At 33.5% G+C, this 24,609-nt stretch overlaps 1 protein-coding gene across 1 annotated transcript in view; it reads right to left on the bottom strand.

Annotated features, from left to right (window-relative positions):
- The window catches only part of Ccdc178 (coiled-coil domain containing 178), a 302,072-nt gene that overhangs the window by 23,100 nt on the left and 254,363 nt on the right, over window positions 1–24,609 (bottom strand). Inside the window, exon 22 of the mRNA XM_013014802.1 lies at window positions 7,264–7,398. Coding sequence (XP_012870256.1) covers window positions 7,264–7,398 — 135 coding nt within the window. The remainder of the gene's footprint in view (window positions 1–7,263; window positions 7,399–24,609) is intronic.

The following is a 24,609-nucleotide window of genomic DNA, read 5'->3' as shown; positions in this document are numbered from 1 at the left end:
AGTCCTTTTCAGGATGATGAAGTTCCCATGCTTTACATTGTCATCACGACTGAGCTCTAAAAATGTGATTGCTAATATGCCTATTGACAGCAGTACTCTTTGCTTTTTATTACTATTTTTCCCTCATGTACTTCTGATATTGAACATTTCATGTCATCTGATGTTATCTGATTCTTGTTTACTTTCCTATGAATTGTATTATTCCATCCTGATCTCAAGAATTTTTTTATATGTAGTTTAAATATTGTAATATTTTCTCTCAATACCTTATAGATGCATTTTATAACTTTTTAAATAAACACTTTAAAATGCTTACTCTATAATCTACATAAATACATAAGGTAGAATATTATATATAGGCATAATAGATTATTTTTATTTTATACAGATTGTAGATAAAACATTATTAGATTATAGACTAGACATTATTAATTATAGGCTAACCATTATTACTATGTAAAATAGATTGCTTTTGCACTTTAGACTCTTTTATCTCTCTGAGAGCTAAGGGTATCCCACCATTATGTGTACTTTGAAAGCCCACGCTTGTTATTTTCTAACTTCCAAGTACTTGTGGGGGCTCTTCCTTAATTCTCTCTTCTATGGTTAACCTCATGTGTTTTGTCATATTTGTAAATAAGTTTTTATTGGGATGTACATTTATGGCCATGGCTGCTCTGTTACAAGCCAAGTTGATGGGTGCAAGAGAGACTTTATGGGCTGCAAACTGAACATATTTACTATATGACCCTTTATACAAAAAGGTATACCAACTACTCTCTTCTGGTCTATGGATCTTTTTGTCCATTCCCATATCAATGTTATTTTATCGTAACAATGAATAAGTTTTTTCCATGTATTTTCTTATTTGTACAATTCTGGTACTGGTGGAGTTTGAACTCAGAGCTCTATGCATGCTACACAGGTATTCTACCACTTAACCATGTCCACAGAGAGCCCCTTTTTTGTTTGTTTTAGTTATTTTCCAGTTAGGGTCATCTGCTAGTCTTCTTTCTAGCTTTAGATAGAAATCCTTCTATATATGCTACCTGCATAGCTGAGATTATAGGTGTGTGTGGCCACATCCGGCTCTTTATTTTTAGTTCTTTTGGTTGGCTTCAAATTCTAGATCCTCCTCACTCAGCCTCCTGAATACTGGAATGACAGATGTGTGCCACTGTGCCTGGCTGAATGTAGCTTTCCAATCTATTTGCTACACATATGTATTAACTGAAATATGGTAGAATCAAGGGAGAACTAAAACAGTGGAATTTTTTTTAAAAGGCTAAATAAAAAGTCAACAAAAATAAAAACCAGGAAATGGGTACTTGAAAGAGGTAGGATTGGGTAAAGGATTAAAGAAAGCAAAGGGAAGAAAAGACAGTAAAAAATTGAATATGTATTACAATGCATATCCTACAAAAAATGAGGGAAGGGGAGGTTGAGAGGGAGGGGAGAGAATGTTCAAAGGGATGATATTGATCATAATACATTGTATTTATAAACTGCTATGTTGAATGGAAATTCTTTTGTATAAGTACTTAAAGACAATAAAAAATAATAACTATTTTTATCATTTAAAAACCTTAAAAACCTGACATATATACGTAATATAAGGCCATTCATAAAGACGAAGTATGTCTATTTTTGCTTATATCTTTTAAATATTGTTTTCTAACCTTTTCTGAAAAGATTGAGTCTTTTGTTATTTCTTCTTCAGAACATTACCATGCTTAATAACTTATTAATTCTAGTTACTTTTCAAGATACAAGAAACATCATATTGCCAGACAACAATGGTTATTCTTACCTTGTTATATACAACATTTCTTATCAATTTATTCATAACATATTATGAGATTAAGGAATTTTGTTTTATATTATTTTGCCAATTAATCAATGTGAATATATTGTTGCTCTTTAAGAAGTTTTTTTTCTCAACATATACTAAACAAGAACATAACACTCTCCTTCAATCTGTCTTTAAGCTAAATTGTTATAATTTAAATTATTACAATAATTTAACATAATTCTCTAATAATTTACCATATTTTCTCATGTTGAATATCTCTGCAATTATATCAAAATTCACAAGTTTGAGTCTCATTTTTTATTTGACATTAAAAAATTTCAAGTAGTTATACTACTCTTTTCAATTGTGATTATGGATTGATTTAGTTTGTCTTGGAATTTATCAAGATTTTACTTCATATATGCTTCAGTTACGTTGTTAGAACCATGAGGTTCATGGTTAATGTCTAAATAGATGCTATTTTAAATCAATAAACATTACAATTTGAGTGTTATAGCTCTTTTGATGTGTTTTCCAGATTAGAACTTTTTTTTCCAGATACTAAAATTCAGTTTGCATTTATATCTTAGTAATATAGATACAATTTACTTTTATGCCTAGTCTATAATTTTATAAATTTCAAACATTTATTATAATCATGAATATATTTTCATATTTGTACATTTTAATGTTGTTCCTATTTTCTTCTTGAAGTTTTAATCATTCAATTTTGTGGTGACTATTTTTCCTTCAATAGTTTTCTAGACTTAATAGATTTAATATAGTCTTGAATTATTATAATATATTTAAATATTTTATCACTATTAGAACTAAGTAAGATTCAGTAACTTGGTATTTTTCCTCAAGCATATCTCTATATGTTTATATTATAAAATTCTCATTTGCATATTTTAAAAGTTCTGTATTAATAGGGTCACATTCATTTAGATATTTTCTTTGATATATTTCTAAGGGAGTTTAGATTTTTGTCTTGTGTTTTTCTTCTGACTTTTTATTTTGTCAGTCATGGGGCCTGAACTCTGGGCCTGGGCACCCTCCCTGAGCTCTTCAGCTCAAGGCTAGCACTCTACCACTTGAGCCACAGTGCCACTTCCAGCTTTTTCTGATTATGTGGTGCTGAGGAATCGAACCCAGCGCCTCATGCATGCAAGACAAGACTCTACCAGTGAGCCACCTTCCCAGCCCTTCTGACTTTCATTCATGTGCACAATTCCCTTACAGATACCGGAAACTGAGTTATTCCTATTGGTGTGTGTGTGGTGTGTGGTATAGTATATGATATGTGTGTGTGTGTGTGTGTGTGTGTGTGTGTAATGATTTGGGTACAATACACTTGTGCCTTCAGACCTCAGAACATTAGCTTTTCTTTAATCACTGCACTATTTTCTTCCCCAAAACATACGGCTCCTGTTATCTACCTTCTGGATGAACCACAGGAGCTAGACTTGGACAGCCAGAATCCACAGAAAATTTATTACTATTAAGTTCAAACCCATGGAATCATCTCTCCCATTCTTTGATTTTCATATTTATGCTAGAATTTTAACACACACACATGTTTATATATATATATATATATATTCCAAACTTGCAGTCCTAGATGTTTGACTTTCCAAAGCCATTCCCACTTATGGTTAAACATTTCAACTTTTATAGGCTTCCTCTTTCTAGAAACTGTTTTCCAAACTGTATAAAACACTACAGATGTGCCCAACATAATAAAAAGTGAAATGAATTTTATCTTTTCAGAAAAGAAAATACTCCTGTTCTTCAGTCTATCATCATATTATTATTTAGATTAGTGCCAAGTCTTCTTTCCATAATAACAAATGAGATATTAAATATCAGATGATTATAGAAATTAAAAAGAAAAAGATAGAGAAAAGAAAATGATGATAACACTTCATACAATCTCAGTAAAACATGGGAAATACTACAGGATTCAAGAATTCTGCCATGAATTTAAGAACAACCTTTGGTTGCAAGTTAGTACTAGTTAACTTCTGGTTTATACTAAAACTGTAGTATAGTTCACTTTAGCTTATATTAAAATTGTGTTCAAATGAAATTGTTTCATATTTTCTTTTATGTAAATAGCCGCAAGATAAATCTACTAAGTCCAGTTATCATTGATTTTTATTGATTTCTGCTTGATAATTAATTCAAGTTTACTTATATGATCCACCTCATTTTCTGCCAAGTGCAGATCCACAATTTTGGCCTTTTTTGTGGTCCTGAACAAAAATTGCCCCAGGGATGAAGCAAAGATTCCTTTTCTCTGTTCAAGAATGATTTATACTTGCTTTTACTCAATATCTGTGATATATAGTTACTCTTTCAAAAATTTCAGCAAACAATTTCACTCAATAATAACCAAATACCTTATGGCATAATCTGCATACTCCTTTTAAATGGCTCTCCAATATTGACACTAGAAGGAACCCGAGGCCCAGTTATATGAAAATGGAGAAAAATAGCATCTGGTCTGTTCAGCCTTGTTGAATAAAAGTATACAAATTGGCAACTGTGGACTCACTCTATAAACATATTAATTCTCTGTGCCACGTTTTCTTTTGAAAAACTGGATATTATTATTATGGGTGAAAATAAGGTATACATGGGATCCTATCAGTTCCCACAGCTACCTTGCCTGTTAATCTCCCATAACAACTGGACGAGCACTCCTATCTGAAAGCATGGAAAAATATTTTTAAGAAGGTGGACATAGGAACATCTAGGAAACATTAGTAGCTGCAACAATGTGGTTGCGTGGCCTGTGCAAGGAATAGCAGAAGGCAAAGAAAGGCAAGAGTTAACTTAGCTGGCAGAGGCAGACTTTGGAGAGTGGATGATTGAACTGAATGAAGTGTTCTTTAACAGGTCAGGGGAGAAAGAGTATTATAGAAAGGAGGAGCAGAGGAGAGGAGGAAGGAATTAAAACATAAACTTTCATGATGAATGGGAATTTTGGAGACTCTTAAACACTGAACTTAGACAACATAGAGAAAAAATTGGAGAAAGTGGCAGGAGCTAGAACATATATATATAATGTGTTGAAGGTTTTAGACTTGATTTCCCCACACAGAGGATCGCAGGTTTGCGTGGTTTTGTTGCATGAAGCTAAAAATGGTATTTTTTTTATAGCAGTATTGAGCATTGAACCCTTCAAGCCAGGGATTTTTTGCATGCTATGGAATTGTTCTGTCACTTTAACCATGTCCACAGCCATTTTGTTTATATATTGTTTATGAGATAGAACCTCACTATCTTTTTATCCTGACTGGTTCCAACTGGATTCTTATTCTGTTGTCTCTTGAGTAGCTGTGATTACAGATATGAACCACTATGCTTAGCTATTTTTACATTTTTACTAAAGACTAATACTGAAACTTTCTGGATTGTGTATTCACTCTAGATATAAAGCCTCTAATTTATGCCCTTGGGCTCCCCTAAATATAATTCAAGCTTGCTATTGCCTTTTTAGGTGTTGAGTTACCCCACCAGCCCTAACCTGTCTCTTCAATGAACATTCATGGTAGATTATAGTTATAAAGATTACAAATCAAATTTGTTAAAGAATTTCCACTAAAACTTAGTATAAAGATTATTGCAAATTATGTTAAATAACTCACCTCATAGATATTCAAATACTATTTTCAGTATTTGAAAAATACATTCAAATTCACAGCAAGAATTTATTATTTATACGATTTTAAAAACATAATATAAGTATAATATAATTTGGACAATGATAAGGATTTGTAAAATATACTAATGAACATGTACAAAGGTTTTGAATATTCAAAGGGAATCACAGATCACAGCCACTCATATAATTTTAATTTATTATGTGTTAATATTCTTTTGAGGGAAAACAAGATCCTCCTAACTTAGACTAATACAATTACAGTTTGTACTTGAGTTTATAATAAATTTCTATTAAATGCTCACAACGTGTTAAGTATGTGGACTTCCCTTTAATTTTCAAAATGTCCCTTTAATTTTCTTCCAGTTTTTAACTTACAATCGACCCTCAGTAGAGCCTATACCTAAAGGATGCATAGACACACAGATATATACATACATACATATATACACAACACACACAAATTTCCACATATATACATAGACACACAGACACACAGATCCATGCACACACTTTTCTAGAATAGTGGAAATAGATAATAGTGTAATCGAAAATAGAAATAGATTGGCACCTGGGCAATTTTGTTTTACTTGTACTACAAGCCCCATGATGTGTATGCATGTGTGTGTGTGTGTGTGTGTGTGTGTGTGTGTGCCCACATGATTAAAATCTTTTTTAAAAAGAGGAGATTTGGTTTGGGGATCAATATTCATTACTCATGTTGAGAGTGAAAAGAAACATTGAGGTTTCAAAGAACATGTGCTATTTTTTAATAGAAAAAATAATATGTGCTTTCCTTTGGGACATCATGCTTAGCGAAACATCTTGTAATATTTGAAATGGCAAAACACTAGCTTTAAACAATTAGAAATACTATCCTATTATTAGTCTTCATCGTCCTTAAATCCTATCCTATTATTAATCTTTACTAGTTAACAGTGAGCTCTTCCAGAGGTTTATGATAAAGACAATTGAGTATTTGATGTTGGTATAATTTGCGGAGGGGAAGGGAAAAACAAATCATTTAAATAAGGATACAAGTGGACCCATTGCAACAATGAGATGTACAAATCGTTATGTCAAAAAAAAAAAACAAACACGAACTTTACAACTTTAGCAGGGGTGGGGGATGGGAAGGGATGGGAAAGGGAAACAAAGGAGGAAGCAACAATGCTTGATAAGAAATGTACTCATTACCTTGCCCATGTAATTGTAACCCCATCTGTACGGTATTTTCACAATAAAAAAGAGACAATTGATCTACTAAGTGTTTGTATGCAAAAACACAAAAATATTGCATCTAGAACCACAATTGCATTGTAACCCCCAGAGGCTTGCTTTTCCCGTAGAGTCATCTCTGAACCTGCTGGAGAGGACAAGGCTCTTGCAAAACAGAAGGGAAAAAGACAGTGGATAAAATAATAGCATCCTGAAAACAGATTTTGCACAAAAGTGTCACGTGGTAACTGTTGTCACCATCTACTAAACAGCTGAAAGGCATCTGCAAAGTCTGAAGACTTGAAAAAATAAAAATAAAAAGAATGCATTTATGTCAAATGTATTTACAAAAATCCATTCTGAGTTTCGTGAGAAATAAATCTGATTTCTCTCCCCCTGACCAAAATATGCATAATATGTGTTTTGGCTTACTGAATTCATCCTTCATGCAATCCCAGTTTATTAAAGAAGGGAGAAATTTATAAAACTCTGATGGAGTAGGGTTTGAGTGCTTCATCACACTACCCATCATTTGCTTTTCAGTCAAGATCAGAACACTTTTGCCTACTTTCGCGCAGTCACCTACCTGCACAGCTAATATTTTCTGAATACTCTCCAGAGATTCTTTCTGGAGGTGGGCCAGCCTCATCTGACTGTAGAGGACCATCAGTTTGAAATACTTCTGCCACTCCTTTTGTAGATTTCTCTGCAGCTGACAGAACTGGAGGCGAGAGGGAGGGGAAAAACACAAGTCAGAGTAGGAGAGGAAATTAATGGCAGTGTTCAAGAAGAATGATGGAGGGAAATACAGAAAGCAGTCAATGGCCCATTCTGCACTGTATGGACCTGACAGGAATTTCACAGTCTCTTGATTTTTCAGACCACTCATGTGCATTCATCAGAAACCAGTCACATCTGGCCGCCAGGATGGGGGGTTAATTTTCTCTAAATGCCTCAGCAGTTTCGTTCTAGCTGAGGCAAACTCTGTGACTGCCAAGCTGATGGCTAAAATATTTCTACTTCACCCAGTTTAACTCAAAACCGATAGCCTCGGGACATATTGAACCTTTCTTGGAAAAAATAATCTTTTGAAGCTTTTTTGAATGGCACATCAGGTCAAGCCAAAGTTTAAAAATGCAACTTTAAGACTTTGATAGACACCGTGACATCGGTAGCTTCTTTTCTTTTTTCTTTTTCTTTTTCCTCCCCTCCCCACCCCCTTCACAAAGCTCACCATTGCTTGGCAATGTGTGCATCAGAGCATGACAGGACTAAAGAGAATTAACTTAGCCATCAAATACAGAGGAAGAACAATAACAGGGAAGAAATTTCCAGCTTAGAACTCCCTATTAATCTACCTCCCCCTGACCGTGTGACATAGAAACATCTCACTGCTTTCAAGTACAGAAAATGCAGAGCTTAGATAGTGGTGTGCTTAATACAGGGATCTACATAGAGAAAGAAAGAAGTCTCCATATGGGGACCTGGTATGTTATGTGGAAGTTTAATAGGAAAACCAAACACTGGCAATTTTACCAAGACAATGTGCATTTGATTTGGAACAGTTAGCAGACCCACACTCCATTCGATTATTACAGTGATATGAGTTTTCAGAAGCATAGCTTTAATAAAATTAGCAGCGAAGACAATTTTTTTTAAAAAAAGGTTCTAATAATTACATATAACATATTCTGTCACCAAGAAACCCTTGGTTTTGACAGGATGTATATAGTTGTTTAGTATATATTTCAGAATGGAAAATTCCATGTAAAGCATCTATTCATAGTAGGGTTCAAAGATGCTAGGAAAAAACAATGGCTTTTTTTTGTTAGATGTTTAGTTCTGGGTTACATATATGGGGTACTTTGTGAAAATTCAATAGATGGTCCATGCATGGATTTGAGAAATCTTTTATAGATATATTTCAATAAAACAGTTTACCTATAAATAAACTTTTCTAAATTTGATGCTACCTGTGAATTGTTTATCATTATCATCCTCATTATGCATTGTAATAACCAGTAAGTATATATTTATGTTCAATTTACAGAAAAACAAAGCCTCTATTCTTGGTTATTTAGTTAATTTAGGACAAAAATACACATGGAAAAATTACATAGGTATTTCCACTTATTAAATACTGAACTATATTACCCAGAATATATTTATAGTATTTCAGAACATTTAATATAGTAAGTTAAACATTAGCATTGTTTTGGAAGAGAAATTCTGTCAAGGTTTTTTTCTCTAAAATTGTATAAAATAAACCAAGTCAGTCAGAGGAGGAAGCATGCTAAATCTTGAGACACTTGTTAAAACACCTGTAATTTAGCTAGGCATATTCACAAACCCATGAAGGGTCATATTAAAGCTGAACTTACTCTGCCAATAGAGGAGAAAGGTGTGAGGAAGAGGGTTATGTATAAACATATATTGCAAGAGTTATGCATATGATAACATTTGTAGAAGTAGCAAAAAAAACTGAAAAATAATACCTCATATTTTAACTGGATTACTGCATAAAACAGACTTAAAAATGAAACTGGAATGACAAGCACTAAAAGAAGGCCAGTGGCTAATTCTGAGGGACCAGGGGGTAATATTAGTCCCTTTCCCCCCCACCAAAAAAGACGTAAGGGGTTGAATGTTTCTACACTGGTTTAAACAAGGGAAGCAAACGTATCAGGTGCCTAGCTTAAAAGCTGACAGAGATCCAAGTAATGTATTGTGTGCTTCTTTACTTAGAATTTACATATACCCCAGCCTATTGCATGTTTGTGATACTAAAAAAAAACCAAAAATAAATTTCAGTTAACCTGACATATCTACAAAAAGGAATTATTCACATTGTGTGGCTTGAGACTTATTAATTTCAGAGAATTGATTATTATCTGTTTGTTTAGAGAATATCCCATTACATCTGACCATCTGCTAACATATAAACATGGCCTTTTGTTTGCAGAATAAGATCTGTATTATGTTTCCACTAAATGTTATCTTACCTACAAAAAATGCCCAAAATATTTAATGAGTTTATATTAATAAAGATAGAATTATTATTCCAAGCTGCTCCATAAATTGTCTAATTTTTAAATATTTATCTCCATTTCATTGGCACAACAGTAGCACGTTCATAACTGACTTCACAGGAAACAGGAGACTCACATAGATATTTTCATGAGGATTTGAATTCATTACTTTCAAAAGGCAACAATGGAGTTTAGATATTGGAAATATTTATGTAAAAAAGTATTTACTTTGTAAGCTTATGTATCTACTGTATGTTACTATGGTGAAATACTAATAAACTAATATGTTTTTCTTTAAAAAATTCTTTAAAAGTCTCTGCAATACAGCACATACATCTCATTGCAAACGTATTTTAGATAAAATTAAATCATTTTTAGAGACATATGGTGCCAAAAATTAACTCCCCAAAGCATATAATTTAACTGGATTTTGCAATTTAAGAACCCCAGAAAAGAGAAAGGGAACATTTCAAGGAAATGAGAAGTGTCCTTATAATGAATTTCAGCTTAGAAGAATCAGACATAACAACAGTCTTTTAATTAAAATACAAATACCATATGTACAGTTATCTGAAAAATGAACCATAAATTGTTTTGCCAGAAAACAAAGACCAGTCAATACAAAAAAAAACACAGAAGTCCCTAGAACTGAAAGCTCAGAGTAACTGACCAGACAGATAGCTTATGGTCAGCACTTAATGTTAATAATGAGAATAAGGTCAGGAGTTGACTACCAAAGATGTTCTAACTTTTGGATGAAAAACATATATATAACAACTGGATGTTTGCTGAAAATAACACAGAATTTAGTCTGGAAACAACATAAGAATCCTAGAGTTACAAAATGGAGACAGGAAATAGAATTAATACAAAAGACAACTCTCACGAGTACAATGCCTAAGACGTGAGGAACAATTTCTAACTCCTGAGTTGAAAATCAGGAGAGCACCCAGGATCTGGGAGCATTGAAAACAACTGTGTGGCATTACAAAAGTCTATTACATTTGTCTATGCGCACCAAAATATACACCCCCAATAGTGAGCCTTAACTAAGTGTAATAGTTCATCCACTGTAACAAACATACATCTATGATGTGTGATGCAGATAATTCAGCAGGCTGTGAATGTATAGTAGGCAAAGGGTAGCGTGAAAATGTGTCTTCTCAATTTTGCTGTGACGGCAAAATCTGCTGTTAAAAAATAAAGAAAAAAAGGAAGTCTACAACACAAAAATATCATTCCTCTAGCACAGGGGTGGGAATGGAAGTGTCTAGGCGGTGGTGATAATTTATGACAATTGTTAGAGCTCATAGAGTTTCTGCCACATGAAAATTAGAAAGTTCATCTGATGAAGCTTCTAGGAAGCCTGGGAAATTGGTAGGTGAGCAGCCTGTAGCCTAAGAGAAGAAGGAAGTACCACGGATAATGTTTCCTTTAGAAGAAAACTAGGGCGTTTCAGGTAATGCAATTCTAATTCTAGCTACAAAGACAAACAAAAGGTTCACCTGTAGAAGCAGCTGTAAGAGTTAATGTATTTAACAAAGAGAAAAAAAATCATGCTATCTCTGGCAGATTTTCATTTGTACTTCAAGTAATCCAATTAAAATCATATTTAAGGATTTGACAACATATGATCAAAGCCGCTTGGGAGAAAGCTTTTATTTTCCTATAAGAATAATTTTAGATAGGAGTTAGATAGATGGAAAGATACATAGATCGATGATAGAAAGCAGAAAGGCACACTTTCACTCATTCATTTGCACTAGAATATTAAAGTTTTAATTATAATTTGATTATAATTTTAACCTGCTTGTTATAAGGTTTTACATTCTGAAGTGTACTGTCTTCTTTAATCTCTGACAGAAAAATAAAACTGATAAGCAAAGATGTGCATGCAATTTTGATTCAACTGAGTGATATGCAGTGCAGCTCACAAGGCAAATAGCATAAGCCTTTATCAGTTCTTTTTTTTTTTAATAAACCAAACAATGGCAATTACAAACTACTCTACAGACTTTCTGCCAAGGAGAAATGACAGATACACAAAATCCAGTTAATACTGATCTTTTTATAGTACTCAGTTACCAAGTTACATATGCACGATATACAAATCTCACAAGTAATGAGATATTTCCTTATTACTGTCTGTTCCACAGACTGGTGTTAAAGATCACATAGCTCATTTCTAGAAATCTCCTTTGTCAGCTGCTTAGGTATACTTAAAACAAAATAAAACCCACATGCATTCCTAAATCTGGAGCTAATATCTATGGAAATTAATAAGAATCTATAATTTAAACTATATAAAAATAATAACTTGTAAAACTCCATATCTGAACCTCGGTTAATATTTAAAAAAAATCCCTGATAACATCACAAAAAGAAAACTGATCTTCAACAGATGCCATGAAGTCTTATACAGGATAGCTAACAATCAAGTTTATCCTTTCATATAATCTCACAAACATATTAATTTTGCATACTTTATAAAATAACATGACATCAAACGTATAGGTGATATAACATTTTTTACTTGTTCAATAGCATTAACAAGCTACACAAGCCACAGCTTTCTTGGTTTCTTTGAAATACCTGGTTTCAGAATAAGGTAACTGCATTTTGATGGCTATTTGATCAAAATAGGTGAAATAAATGTGTTTACTTTTATTTTTTAATTCCACTTTCAAATTTAGTCAATAGTACGTGTGCATACTTAACTCTATGTATTATTCTTGTGATTTTTTTACATAAATTAATTACATAATATTTTCATGATTTAAAAATATATTTTAAAATTTATTCTTACAAAAAGCTAATGTTGTTAAAATGAACAATTGTCTAAAAAACTAGTCGAAAATGGAGTTAAGTGAAGGTTGGACATGGAATGTTGCACTGCAATACTAATTACTCAGGAAACCGATCTGAAGATTGCAGTTAAAAGTCAACCAAAGACAGAAAGCCCTTGAGTTGATTATTTTCAATTAACCACCAAATACATAGATAGAGCAATGGTTCAAGTGGTAGAGCATTGGCCCTAAGTTCAAGTCTTAGTATTGGCACACAAAAACATATACACAAACACACCAATTCTGAAAATGTTTACCCTACTTACAGCAATCTATTGATTCAATACAATACTCATCAAAATTTCAATGTCATTCTTTACAAAAATATAAAACATAATCAAAAATTCAGATGAAAATACAAATGACCCCAAATACATGAATGAATTAAAAAAAAAACCAATGTTGGAACCATCACAATATCTGACTTGAAATTATACTACAAAGACACTGTCACCAAAACAGCAAGAAGACAAGATGAATGATAGAATGGAATTGTAGGTCCAGGAATAAATTCCACACAGCTATAACCATCTAATTATTTTTTTTTGGTTCGGTGTGGGGCCTAAACTCTGGGCCTGAGTGCTGTCCCTCAGCTCAAGGCCAGTACTCTACCACTTGAGCCACAGCACCACTTCTGGCTTTTTTTTTTTTTTTGCTTATGTGGTGGTGAGGAATCGAACCTAGGCCTTATGCATGCAAGGCAAGCATTCTACCATTGAGCCACCTTCCCAGCCCCAACCATCTTATTTTTGACAATCGAGCCAGAATTATGTTTGAGAACATATTTTGGTAAATTGTGTTTGGATGAACTAGATTCCTATCCATGGAAGGTTGAAAGTAGATCCCTATTACTATGTACAAAAATTATTTCAAAATTGATTCCAAGATCTAAATGTAAGACTATAAAATTTGAAACAAGGACAAAGGAAAACACTTGAAGATAAAGACCAAAGCAACTACGTTCTAAATAGGATTTCAATTTCCAGAATATATGAGTTAAAACTGGACAAATGGAACCGCATCAAGTTAAAAAGCTTCTGCTCATCAAAGGAAACAATTTCTAGAATCAAGATGACCCCTCAAAATGAGAGAAAAATCTTTCCAAGCTGTTCAATGAACAAAGGGTTAATGTCTAGATAGATAGATAGATAATTAATTAAAGGACAATCTAGAATAAATGGTCAAATGAATTGAGAAGATAGCTCTCAAAAGAAGTGTTAATGGCTAATAGATAAACAAAAAATGTTCAATGTACTTAGCCATAAAGGAAATGAAAATCAAAAGGACATTGAGATTTCATTTCACCCCTGTCAAATATCCATCATCAAGAAAACAAACAATTGCTGCCACTAGACACAATGAAAGTGCTTTAATTTAATGTAGTAAAAATCCTCATTCAAATGGTCTCATTGAATTACTGGATTTGAAGTAATTAACAAAAGAAAACTACAAAGATGGAGTAGAGCCCAAGACTCATAGGTAAAGCCTGAATGGAAAATTACCACTAGTGAGCCAGCACAAGGAGGATGAATGTTCTCTATACCTCTCCAACTACACCTAGAATGCAACCCCGGATGTCTATGTTTTTATTGTCCCCTGGTATTCTGGGAGAAAGTGGTGTTCATTCTCTCTGGTGGAGCACAGTTTTACTTGAGGCAGAATTGATCTACAAAGGCTTGAGGATGAACAAATACTCATGGCAGAAACAATCTTCACAGAAACAAAGAAAACTATGTGCCACCCTCAAGGCCTCTAAGAGCCTGTTACAACAGAAAATGAAATGATGACACAGAAAATGTTCAAGAGAAAAAAAGTAATTGTAATCACATTTGTATTGTACAGAATGGTAGAATGAAATCTTTACACGTCTGTCTGCATTTTCTTACAGGCCCAGGAAAAATACTGGTTCTGAAGAGTATTTTAGAGAAGCTGAAACTGAGAGTTTATTGAAGGTATATGGGTGAGAAAGGATGTAAATAAGAAAGAAGGAAAACGGTTCAGAATGGAAACTCTAAGTTACAGAAGGTTTGACGAACAACAGCAAATATAAAAAAAATTAAGCAGTGCATGATACTAATGTATAATATTAGTAAAGACAATACTAACAACAGAAATCTTAAAATTATGATATTTAATTTAGAGATCTAACGATGTAAAGTAAAATGCTTTATAACAGTAATGTGTATAGATGGAAGGCCTATGTTCTGAAATATAATATTCAAACTCAAACTGTGTTACTTAAAATATTCACCTACATAAAGTATTAGGCATATTTTAAGTTAAATGGACGTATTTATATTTATAGTGCAATAATCAACATAAAATTATAAATGAATTGTTAGCATTTGGGCTTGAAACTAAAAAAGAAAAATAGAATAGACCAAAAAATGCCAATTAAAAAGGCAGGTAAGAACTGGGCACTGGGGGCTCACGCCTGTAATCCTAGCTACTCAGAAGGCTGAGATCTGAGGATCATGGTTCAAAGCAAGCCTGAGCAGGAAAGTCTGCGAGACTCTTACCTCCAACAAACCACATAGAAAACCAGAAGTGGCCCTGTGGCTTAAGAGTAGAGTGGTTGCCTTGAGCTGAAGAGCTGAGGGACAGAGCCCAGGCCGAGAGTACAAGCCCCATGACCGGCCAAAAAAAAAAAAAAAAAGGCAGGTAAGGAAAAATAATCAACAGAAAAAAATAGAACAATTAAAAATTAAGAGTTAGGTAAAAGATGCATAATTGATTGCAATAATCATATGCATGTTATAGCAATTAATTAAAATAGAATATTTGGTTTAGAAAATTATGACCATGTATACTTTATAAGGAAACCATTTTTTCATAAGAACATGACTTTTTATAACTAACAATTAAAAATAATATGCTAGGGAAAACTATTACAGCACAATCTTGAGTATATTTGACAAAAGAAACTAAGACATACAGCATTCCTACATATCAATAGCTATCTATATCTATATCTATATATCTATGTCTATCTGTCTATATAAAGGTAAAATACAGTCCAACTTATCAGAAACATATTAAGAACTTGTTTGAAACTAAAAATTGAGAAAGAACATCGCAAGAATAGAAATCAACCAATGTATTGACAAATAAAGATTTGAATACAGCCATCAAAATTTTGGTGATCAAAAGCAAATACTCTAGGCACTAGGGGTTCAGTCCTATAATCTCAGCTACTTAGAAGGCTGAGATCTGAGTAACAGTTTGAAGCCAGACAGAGAAGAAACATCCATGAGATTCTTATCTCTAGCCATCAAAAAGCCATAGTAAAGCTGTGGCTCAAGTGGTTGAGTGCTAGCCTTGAGCAAAAAAGCTCAGGGACAGTGCCTAGGCCCTGAGTTCAAGCCCCCAAACCTGCACACGCGTGAGCATGTGCGCACGCGCGCACGCGAGTGCGCACACACACACACACACACACACACAGGTTAAAACAATGACAAAAATTAACAGATCTAGCAAGCATGTGCATATCTTCAAAATTATGAATTTTATGGTCACAATAAGAGTAAATAAAATATTATCACTTATACACAAATTATAACATAAAACATAACATTTTATGGGATCACTGAAAAACTATATTCAAAAAGAACTGGCATTATATAAACCATATTCTTGACAATATTAAAAGCAAATCCAAAACAATGAAAATTACATGTCTGACTTTTGAAATTTATGATTAAAATTCTAAATAATATGAAGCAAAAGATATTGACAGATTTTTAAAATACTTAACACTGAATGATAATTTCATGAATGTCAAACCAGCTGAGAGTTGGGGAATTGTAACTTGAGGTATTTGCACTGGAAAGAGGAAAGAAGTTACTGAGCTTTCATCCAGATTTTACAAAGAGATAAAGAAGAGTAGAACTCTTAAAAAAAAAAGTAAGGAATTTGACAAATCTTAAAGCAAATATACAACAAAGGGAATTTATACAGATAAAGTAGATTCCCGGGGAAAATCAATAATCTACACAAGCTTCTACTAGGATTAACACAATGACATTGGAAGAAAGTAAATGATACTATTTGAACACAAAAAAGAAACTGGCAAATACACTAGTGATTGCAATCATTATGACAGTGCTCTAAGCAATCATAGACGGTACATTTCAGATGCAGTGAAATGACAAAGTCTTAATAAATAGCACAATAAAACTGACCAAAGACCTTGTCTTTTATATTTATAGTTAAAATTGTCATCATGTGGGAGACTCCAGTTTTGAAGCTTTTATATGTGTCAATCATGGGACATATTTCTACATGATAGAAAGCAATCTGATTAATTGATTTCTATTTTATGTATCAGTGTCCTTGAAGAGTTTTGGGTTAATTACTTGACATTTAAAAAGAACTGTTTACTTCAGGGAGTAAATCTAAGGATGAACTTTAGGTATTATATTTGTGATAAATAATACAGGAATAATGAGAATGTCTAAATCTTCTCAAATTGTACTTCAACAGTGGCCCCCCATGTTGTAAGATAGAATGGGAATACATAGTTATAGTATTTGGAATGAATGAATGTGTAAGAGTTGAACAAGTTCTATTTGGCTTTCTGTCATATTAGCATAAGTACTGTAACAACTGGCCAAATGGAACAATTGTGACTTTTTTCTTCAACTTTTAGTAAATGAGCATGGTGAGGATCTAGTCACTCCTTTGTTCTGCTGACAGCTTGCTCTGCTCATTACATGCTATGTGGGATTATCAAATCAATAAGATTTGCCTGTGTCTGAAAGATATTATAAAATGGTATAAACTTTCTGATTTTTTTGAAATACAAGTTTCAAGTCAAATTTAATGTTAGATTATATTTAAAAACAGGAAGCTGACATTCATAGCCATTCCTCAAAAGTAGCTCAATACTAACAAGTTACATTGAAACAAAGCCAAAAATTAAAAAATGAAATGGAAGAAAAAAGAAGCCACAAGTTAATATTTGAGAGAACATTGAATCTTTAGAGTATATTGAAAAAGGAGAATAGACATTTTGAAAAGATTAAGTGACTTTTGAGGAATAAAGAACAAGTGAAAATTGAGAAGGACCAAGATATTACCTTTCCTTGATATATATATTTATATGTATGTGTATATATTTAAATATATATTTATATGTATATGTATTAGGTAAATATAATATAATATTATATGTTATATAATATATAGTATAATATAGCATATGTATAATATAACGTACTATATACCACATAGTATATATTATGTAATATAGTATACACATTACATAATATACAATAGCTATATAATATTGGTATTATATAATATAAAATATCATAACATATTTATAATTATTATATAGCACACTCTAATCATTATATATAATATATAACAATTATATTTATAATTACTATATAAAATCTATATTATAGTTGTATATTATATATTATAAAATATACCACATTATAATGTATTTATAATTCTTATATAAAATATATTATTCTAGAATTACATGTTATAATTATTACAGGTAATATATTTTAATACATAAATTGTATTATATAATACATAATATAATATATATTATATACATATGTAATATAAATATATATGCAATTTTGTTTTCAGGGAAAAAAAGCAGCCTGTCCATTGATGCGATGTTCTATCATGAGAAGATGAGGACTATTTCAAGTGTGTTGTAGTTGCTTGGATGTTTGCTTTCTGTGCTAGACCATTAGGTCCTACAGGGTAGGGTCAATGTGATACTTGTATGTATTCTTTGCATGTCATTCAGAGCCATGTGCATCCAAAGTCCTTAACAAATATTATTAGAATGACTTAATTAATACATATAAGTCCTTTAATGAGTGTCAAGAAACTGGGTTCTTTTCACTTCAGTTACAACAAATTGTACATTGTAAAATTTTATTGGCCATTATGCCTGTTGAACCAATACCACAGGTTAATTTTGTACAACATAGTCTTGTATTGCAACAGAGATCAGTACCCTATGGAAAAGCCTCTCGGAGGGGTCTCCCTGCCCTAGGCAGAAAGAAGGTACTTCCTCCTCCATGTTCCCACAGTAGGCTGACATAATCTCTACTAAATCGTGTGTCACACTGTGTACATCATTATTAACATGCCAGTTTTCACATTAGATTCAGGGCATATTGAGCTAAAGATTTGTTTGTTCCCAATTTCACTGTGCTTGTTTGCCAACATAATAGGGGCTGGGTGGTTTTTGTTGAATGAAAAAAAAAATGAGAAAGCGTATTATGACAGGGAAGACCTTGCCCTCTCCTAGTTCGCTAAAAATCCACATCTTTCCCCTGGAACCCATCCTTATAATGTCTATGCTCCAAAAAGAACTTCAAAGATGAGAATAGGTGAGAGCTATCAAGATGGGAAATGGTTCTGCTCAATCCCAAAGAGCCTGTTGGAAACACAGGGTCCTGATGGCAGGGAGATGGGGGGTCAAAGGCAGATACGTCTGTGTGAAGACATAAACAGGGCCAGAAAGGATGTGATGGCACTATTCTAACATCACTGTGAGAATGGGGACCTAAACCAAAGAATGAGGAAAGGAAACACTGCCTCAAAAAGAACCAGCATTGCCTACACTTTAGCTTTATCCCAACCAATGTATAATATCATTGGGATCTGGAGTCTAAAACCATAGGTAAATGTTCTGCTGTTTTAAGACATTGAGCTGCCATAATTTTTATATATTTTTATTGTAAAGATACTGTACAGAGGGGTTACAGTTACATGAGTAAGGTAATGAGTACATTTCCTATCCAATATTGTTACCTCCTCATTGTTTTTCCCCTGACATCCTTTCCCTCTCCACCTCCTCAACTCCATCCCCCCCTCCACCCCGAAATTGTACAGTGAGTTTTCAACATTGTGTCTTGAACATCTCATTATTATAATGGATCAACCTGTGTTAGCACTAGGAATGATGTGTAGTTCAAACTAAGAACTTTGCAAAAGACGTGGCATGGAAGTTGTTAGAGAGTAAAACTTCCCACCTAATTCCAAAAGACACGGTCTTTTAAAATATTTTTCCTGGTGCCACAGCTTGGACTCAGGAACTTGCATTTGTTCTGTTGGCTTGTTATGGATGATACTCTTACCACTTTGAGTTCTGTTTCCGGTTGGCCTTTTGCTGTTATGTGGGAGATGGATTCTCAAAGATTTTTTTTTTTTTGCCATGCTAGCTTGAACTAAAATCCTCTGTCTCAGCTTCCTGAGTAGCTAAGTTATGTAGATGTGACCCACTGGCACTGAACTGAATGGCTATCTTTAAAATTACAATTTACTAAACACCTATTAAATAAAAATCTATATTAGGGAAGCATGTAACACTGGATGAGATATGATCCTGTGAATTTGAGAAAGAATAGACTCCACAAGGCCAGACAGATAAAACACATATATAGGCACATAACTATATGACAGATATCAGAAAGTAGTGTCTGATCCTGGGGCTTGAACTCGTGGCCTGGCTGCTGTCCTTGAGCTTCTGTGCTCAAAGTTGGCACTCTACCACTTGAACCACAGCTTCATGCCAACATATTAGCAGTAAGCAGCAAGTAAGAGAATCATAGGGCTTATCAGCTCAGACTTGTCTTCAATAGTGATTTAAAATCTCTACCTCCTGAGTAGCTAGGGTTATAGATATGAGCCACCAGTGCCCAGCTCAGCTTATTTTAGGTCTTGCCTTATTGAACTGATTGAAAAAAGGTCGTGACAATTGTGGAGAGAAACACAAGATAATGTAGTGAGGAATATCAAGGCATTAGCAAGCTTAAACAATAAACGATTCTTTACATTTTTATCATCTGGATAAAGAAATTTGAACTCTTTTCTAAGCCCCTTCTCTGGACAAGTGGTATAGGAATTTAGCCCTATATTATAGAATTCAAATTACCCTCTGTCTTGGAAGTGAAAATATCTTATTTTCAAAAATAATGCATCTGCAGTTTCACATAATGAAATTCAGAGGGAAAAGCGAAGGTGACATACAATACTTCATTTGTATAAAATTGAGCAGAAAAGCTTCCAAGACTAAAATTAACCTAGAATAACCACTAAGTTCATTGCTCTGATCAATAGAATTTACAGGTTAGTAAATGGGTAAATAGGTTTTGTCTCATGTGCCAATTTTAATTAACTAATAATGTCCATCTGAAGCAGTGTGTTTATAAGGGTTGTGGAAGATTAAGTTGTCCTAAGCAAAAGAGAATTCAGTGATTTTCATCCTGGTTAGGCCATAGGTTTGAAAGGCAGAAGAATAGTAAGAACGAACCTTGGGTTTTAGTGATAGACTATCATGTGGTATTCCCAAGTGATCTAATCACAGTTTCATATCAATAGGTAGATCGTCCTTGTTTTGTGGCTTTCTTGAAAATAATAATTTTGTTAGCTATATCTATGATAGCAGCTAAGTTATGTCAAAGACCTCACATTACTGTTGGCAATAACCTAGCTCCTCTATCATAGGTCCTGTGCTGGTCTCTCAACAGTGTAAAGGGGATCATATACATACAGTTCCTGGGAATAGTGTTTCATTATATCACATGTGGTGCCACATCTCAAACAAGTGAAATTGCTTGTCAGTGGAAAGAGGAGCTTAGAGTTCATAGTTAAACAGCTCTGCAAATAAGATTCTGGGTTTAATTGTATAGCCATTTCATCTTTTCTTGTGGGTTTTCTCCTTTAGTAGAAAAGCAATTGTTATTTAAGTATATGGAGTGGCTGTTCAGTTCACATACCCAGAATGTGATTTTTCAGGGTAATTTAAAAGTATGATTTTATATTAAATATATAAACTTTTCTTTTTTCTCTTTTTTTTGAAAACATGCTTTGTTATATCAAATGGCAGCATGGAAGGTGAATCCCAAGCTGATTCATCCCAGATTAAATTATAGGAGACTATAACAGAGGCCTAGAGAAGGATCAGATGTATAAGATAAAGAGTTGCTTTCTATAGTACTTTATAGAAATAGCTAAGCTTCCTCTCTTTCCAAGTTAGAAATATTAGTTGAATTAAAAATACTTTTGGCCAGGATAGGCGCTGGTGGTTCACATCTGTAATCCTAGCTACTCAGGAGGCTGAGATCTGAGAAGGGGGTGGGGAGATGAGAGAGAGAGAGAGAGAGAGAGAGCACTGTGCTCATGCAGGAGCACGTGGTGGGAGGGAGAAGGAAAGGGAGGGGAGGAGGAGGGATTAATTTGTGCTAGGCATCAGTGGATCATGCTTTTAAGCTCTAAGTGTTTGGGAATCCAAAAGGATTCCCATGGTTAAAGGCCTACTTGGGCAGAAAGTTAGTGACCCTATCTCAAAAACTGAGTAAAACAAAATAATAAAAGCAACAACAAAATAAAAAGGCAAAAGGCAATGCTAAAAATGTATGTTTCAACTGATAGAGCACCAGTGGTAACAAGAATAAGGTAAGAACAACAACACAGCATCAGAAACAGAACATTATAGGACCTGAACTAACACTGACAAAAAACCAAAAACAACAGCAACAAAAAATTCCCAAATAGCCTTATGAAATCTATGATAATTAATTTATACAATTTTTGACACATAATTTTCCCACTTAAATTCTTTCAACACACTGATGAATGATATTATCATTATTCCTATTTTACATCCAAAGAAACAAGTGCAGAGATATTAAATAATCTTAAGGGGGATTAATATGCAAGGACTAATGTAAATTAAGAATGAGAACAGATCAATGATTTTGAGAAAATTGGAAATTTGACAACTATAAATTAAATCTTAGCCTATAGCAGCATCAAATAATACTCTGTTTTATGGAAAAATGCTTAATATATAATATTGTATAAGTAAAGTAGTGAAGTGGGATATAAAACTACAAGTATTATATGATTTCAAAGTGGTAAATATAAATAGTTAAATATAAACAATTAAGCCATAGGAACCAAAAGAAAATCCAGATGGATTTTTAATTGATCATGGAATAGACAAGTATTTTCTAAGCACAAAACAATCTGATAAATAGAAAAAATATATTTGAATGAAAGCAAAGTTTATAATGATGTATAAAAGAGCAAGATTTGGATCTAGAAAATATTCAAAGGAAAACAGTAGAAAATGTGTTATAAAGAGATTATACGAATCAGTAAGGAAAGCAAATAAATATTTTTAAGAGAAGATGATGAGTCAGGGCAGGAACATATTCAAGAAGGATGAAAAGCAATGTGAAATAGAAATAAAGTTATAAAATGGCAATGGGAATTGCAGAGTTTACCTTGCTCCTATTCTAATTTACCAAAAAAAAAATTGAAGTATAATATGAAACTTCTATCTTTCATTTCAAATTTAAGTTCGCATGCTGAGAATCGTGCAAAATGTTGTCCTGTGATTAAGTACACTTGGTACTATTTTCTTTTTCTTTTTTTAAAAATGTTTTTTATTTTGAAAATACTGTACAGAAGGGTTAAATTATGTGAGCAAAGTAATGAGTACATTTCTTATCAAGCAATTGTTGCCTCATCCTTTGTTTTTTCCCTACCACCCCTTCTCTCCCATGTCCACAACTACCTCCTCCCCCACCTAAATTGTAAATTTCATTTTTCGACATAGCATCTTGTACATCTCACTGTTGCAACATAGCTAGCAAGATCAATAGAAAGCCCACGGATTGGGAGTAGATCTTCATTAGCCATACAACGGACAAGGGTCTCATATCTAAAATATACCTAGAATTCAAAAAAATTAAATCCTTGCCCATGTAATTGTAACCCCTCTGTACAGTATTTTCACAATGAAAAAAATTAAATCTCCCAACAACAAATTCTCAAAGAAACAACTGCCCAATAAATAAGTGGGCTAAAGACTTAAAGAGAAACTTCTCTGAAGAGGAAAGAAGGATGGTCAATAGACACATGAAGAAATGTTTGTTCAACCTCTCTAGTCATAAAAGAAATGCAAATCAAAACAACATTGAGATACCACCTCACCCCAGTTAGAATGGCTATAATCAAGAACTCTAATAACAACAGATGGTACTATTTTCTTTGTGTCGGGGATAGAGTGAGGCAGAAAAGGCAGCTAGCATAGTTTATGTCAATTTGGCTAGGCCAGAGTGCTCAGATATTTGCTTAGATACTAATCTAGACATTTCTTGGGAAAAATATATTTTCTTGGATAACAATAACAGTTAAATCATCAGAATCTATGTAAAGTCAATTTAGCTCCATGACATGGGTGAGCCTCATACAAACCCTTCTCTCAAAGCTTTAAGAAAAAAAGGCTGATGTGTTCTACTTAGCTCCCATAAGAAAGAGCAAGTTCTGGCAGCAGGCTGCCTTGAGTTCAAACTACAACTCTTCCTTGGGCCTCCAGAATGCTGGCATACTCTGCAAGTCATCTTTTGACAGTTCTGATACTCTTATAGTCAATTACTTTCTTTCTTTCTTTTTTTTTTTTTCTTGCTCCAAGACCTGAACTCGAACTCCTTAGTCTTGGGGTTACCTGCCGCTTTTGCTCACAGGCTAGTGATCTACTGACTAATCCATACCTCCAATCCCGTCAATTTCTTAAAATTAAAGCTTGCCAGACCTGGTGGTACATACCTGTAATCCCAGCTACATGGGAGCAGAAGATGGAGAAGATAGAGGCGTGAGCTTAGTCTTAGCAAAAATGAACAGTAAAATAATGGAAACAAAAAAGAGTTGGGGCATGGCTCCAACTAAAGTACCTGTCTTTTAAGTGTGAGGCCCAAGTTCAAAACCCCAGTAACTACCATAAATAAGTAAATGAATGAATGAATGAATAAACCTCTATCTGCTCTTTTTATTGAAATTTAGTTTTATCAAATGTTAGCAATTTTGATGTAAAAACTTGATGAGGGAGGGAAATATTCTATTATTTATTCATTCAAAATAACTGACAAGCCAGGAGTTGGTGGCTCCTGCCTGTAATCTAGGCTACTACTCAGGAAGCTGAGATCTGAGAATCGAGGTTCAAAGCTATCCCAGGGAGGAAAGTCTGTGAAATTATTATCTCCAATTAATTATCAAAAAGCTAGAAACATAAAT

The sequence above is a fragment of the Dipodomys ordii genome, unplaced genomic scaffold (assembly GCF_000151885.1).
Source record: "Dipodomys ordii isolate 6190 unplaced genomic scaffold, Dord_2.0 Scaffold25, whole genome shotgun sequence".
NCBI classification, from domain to species: Eukaryota; Metazoa; Chordata; class Mammalia; order Rodentia; family Heteromyidae; genus Dipodomys; species Dipodomys ordii.
The sequence above is the reverse complement of the archived record's forward strand: the minus strand, read 5'-3'. Positions and strand labels throughout refer to the sequence as shown.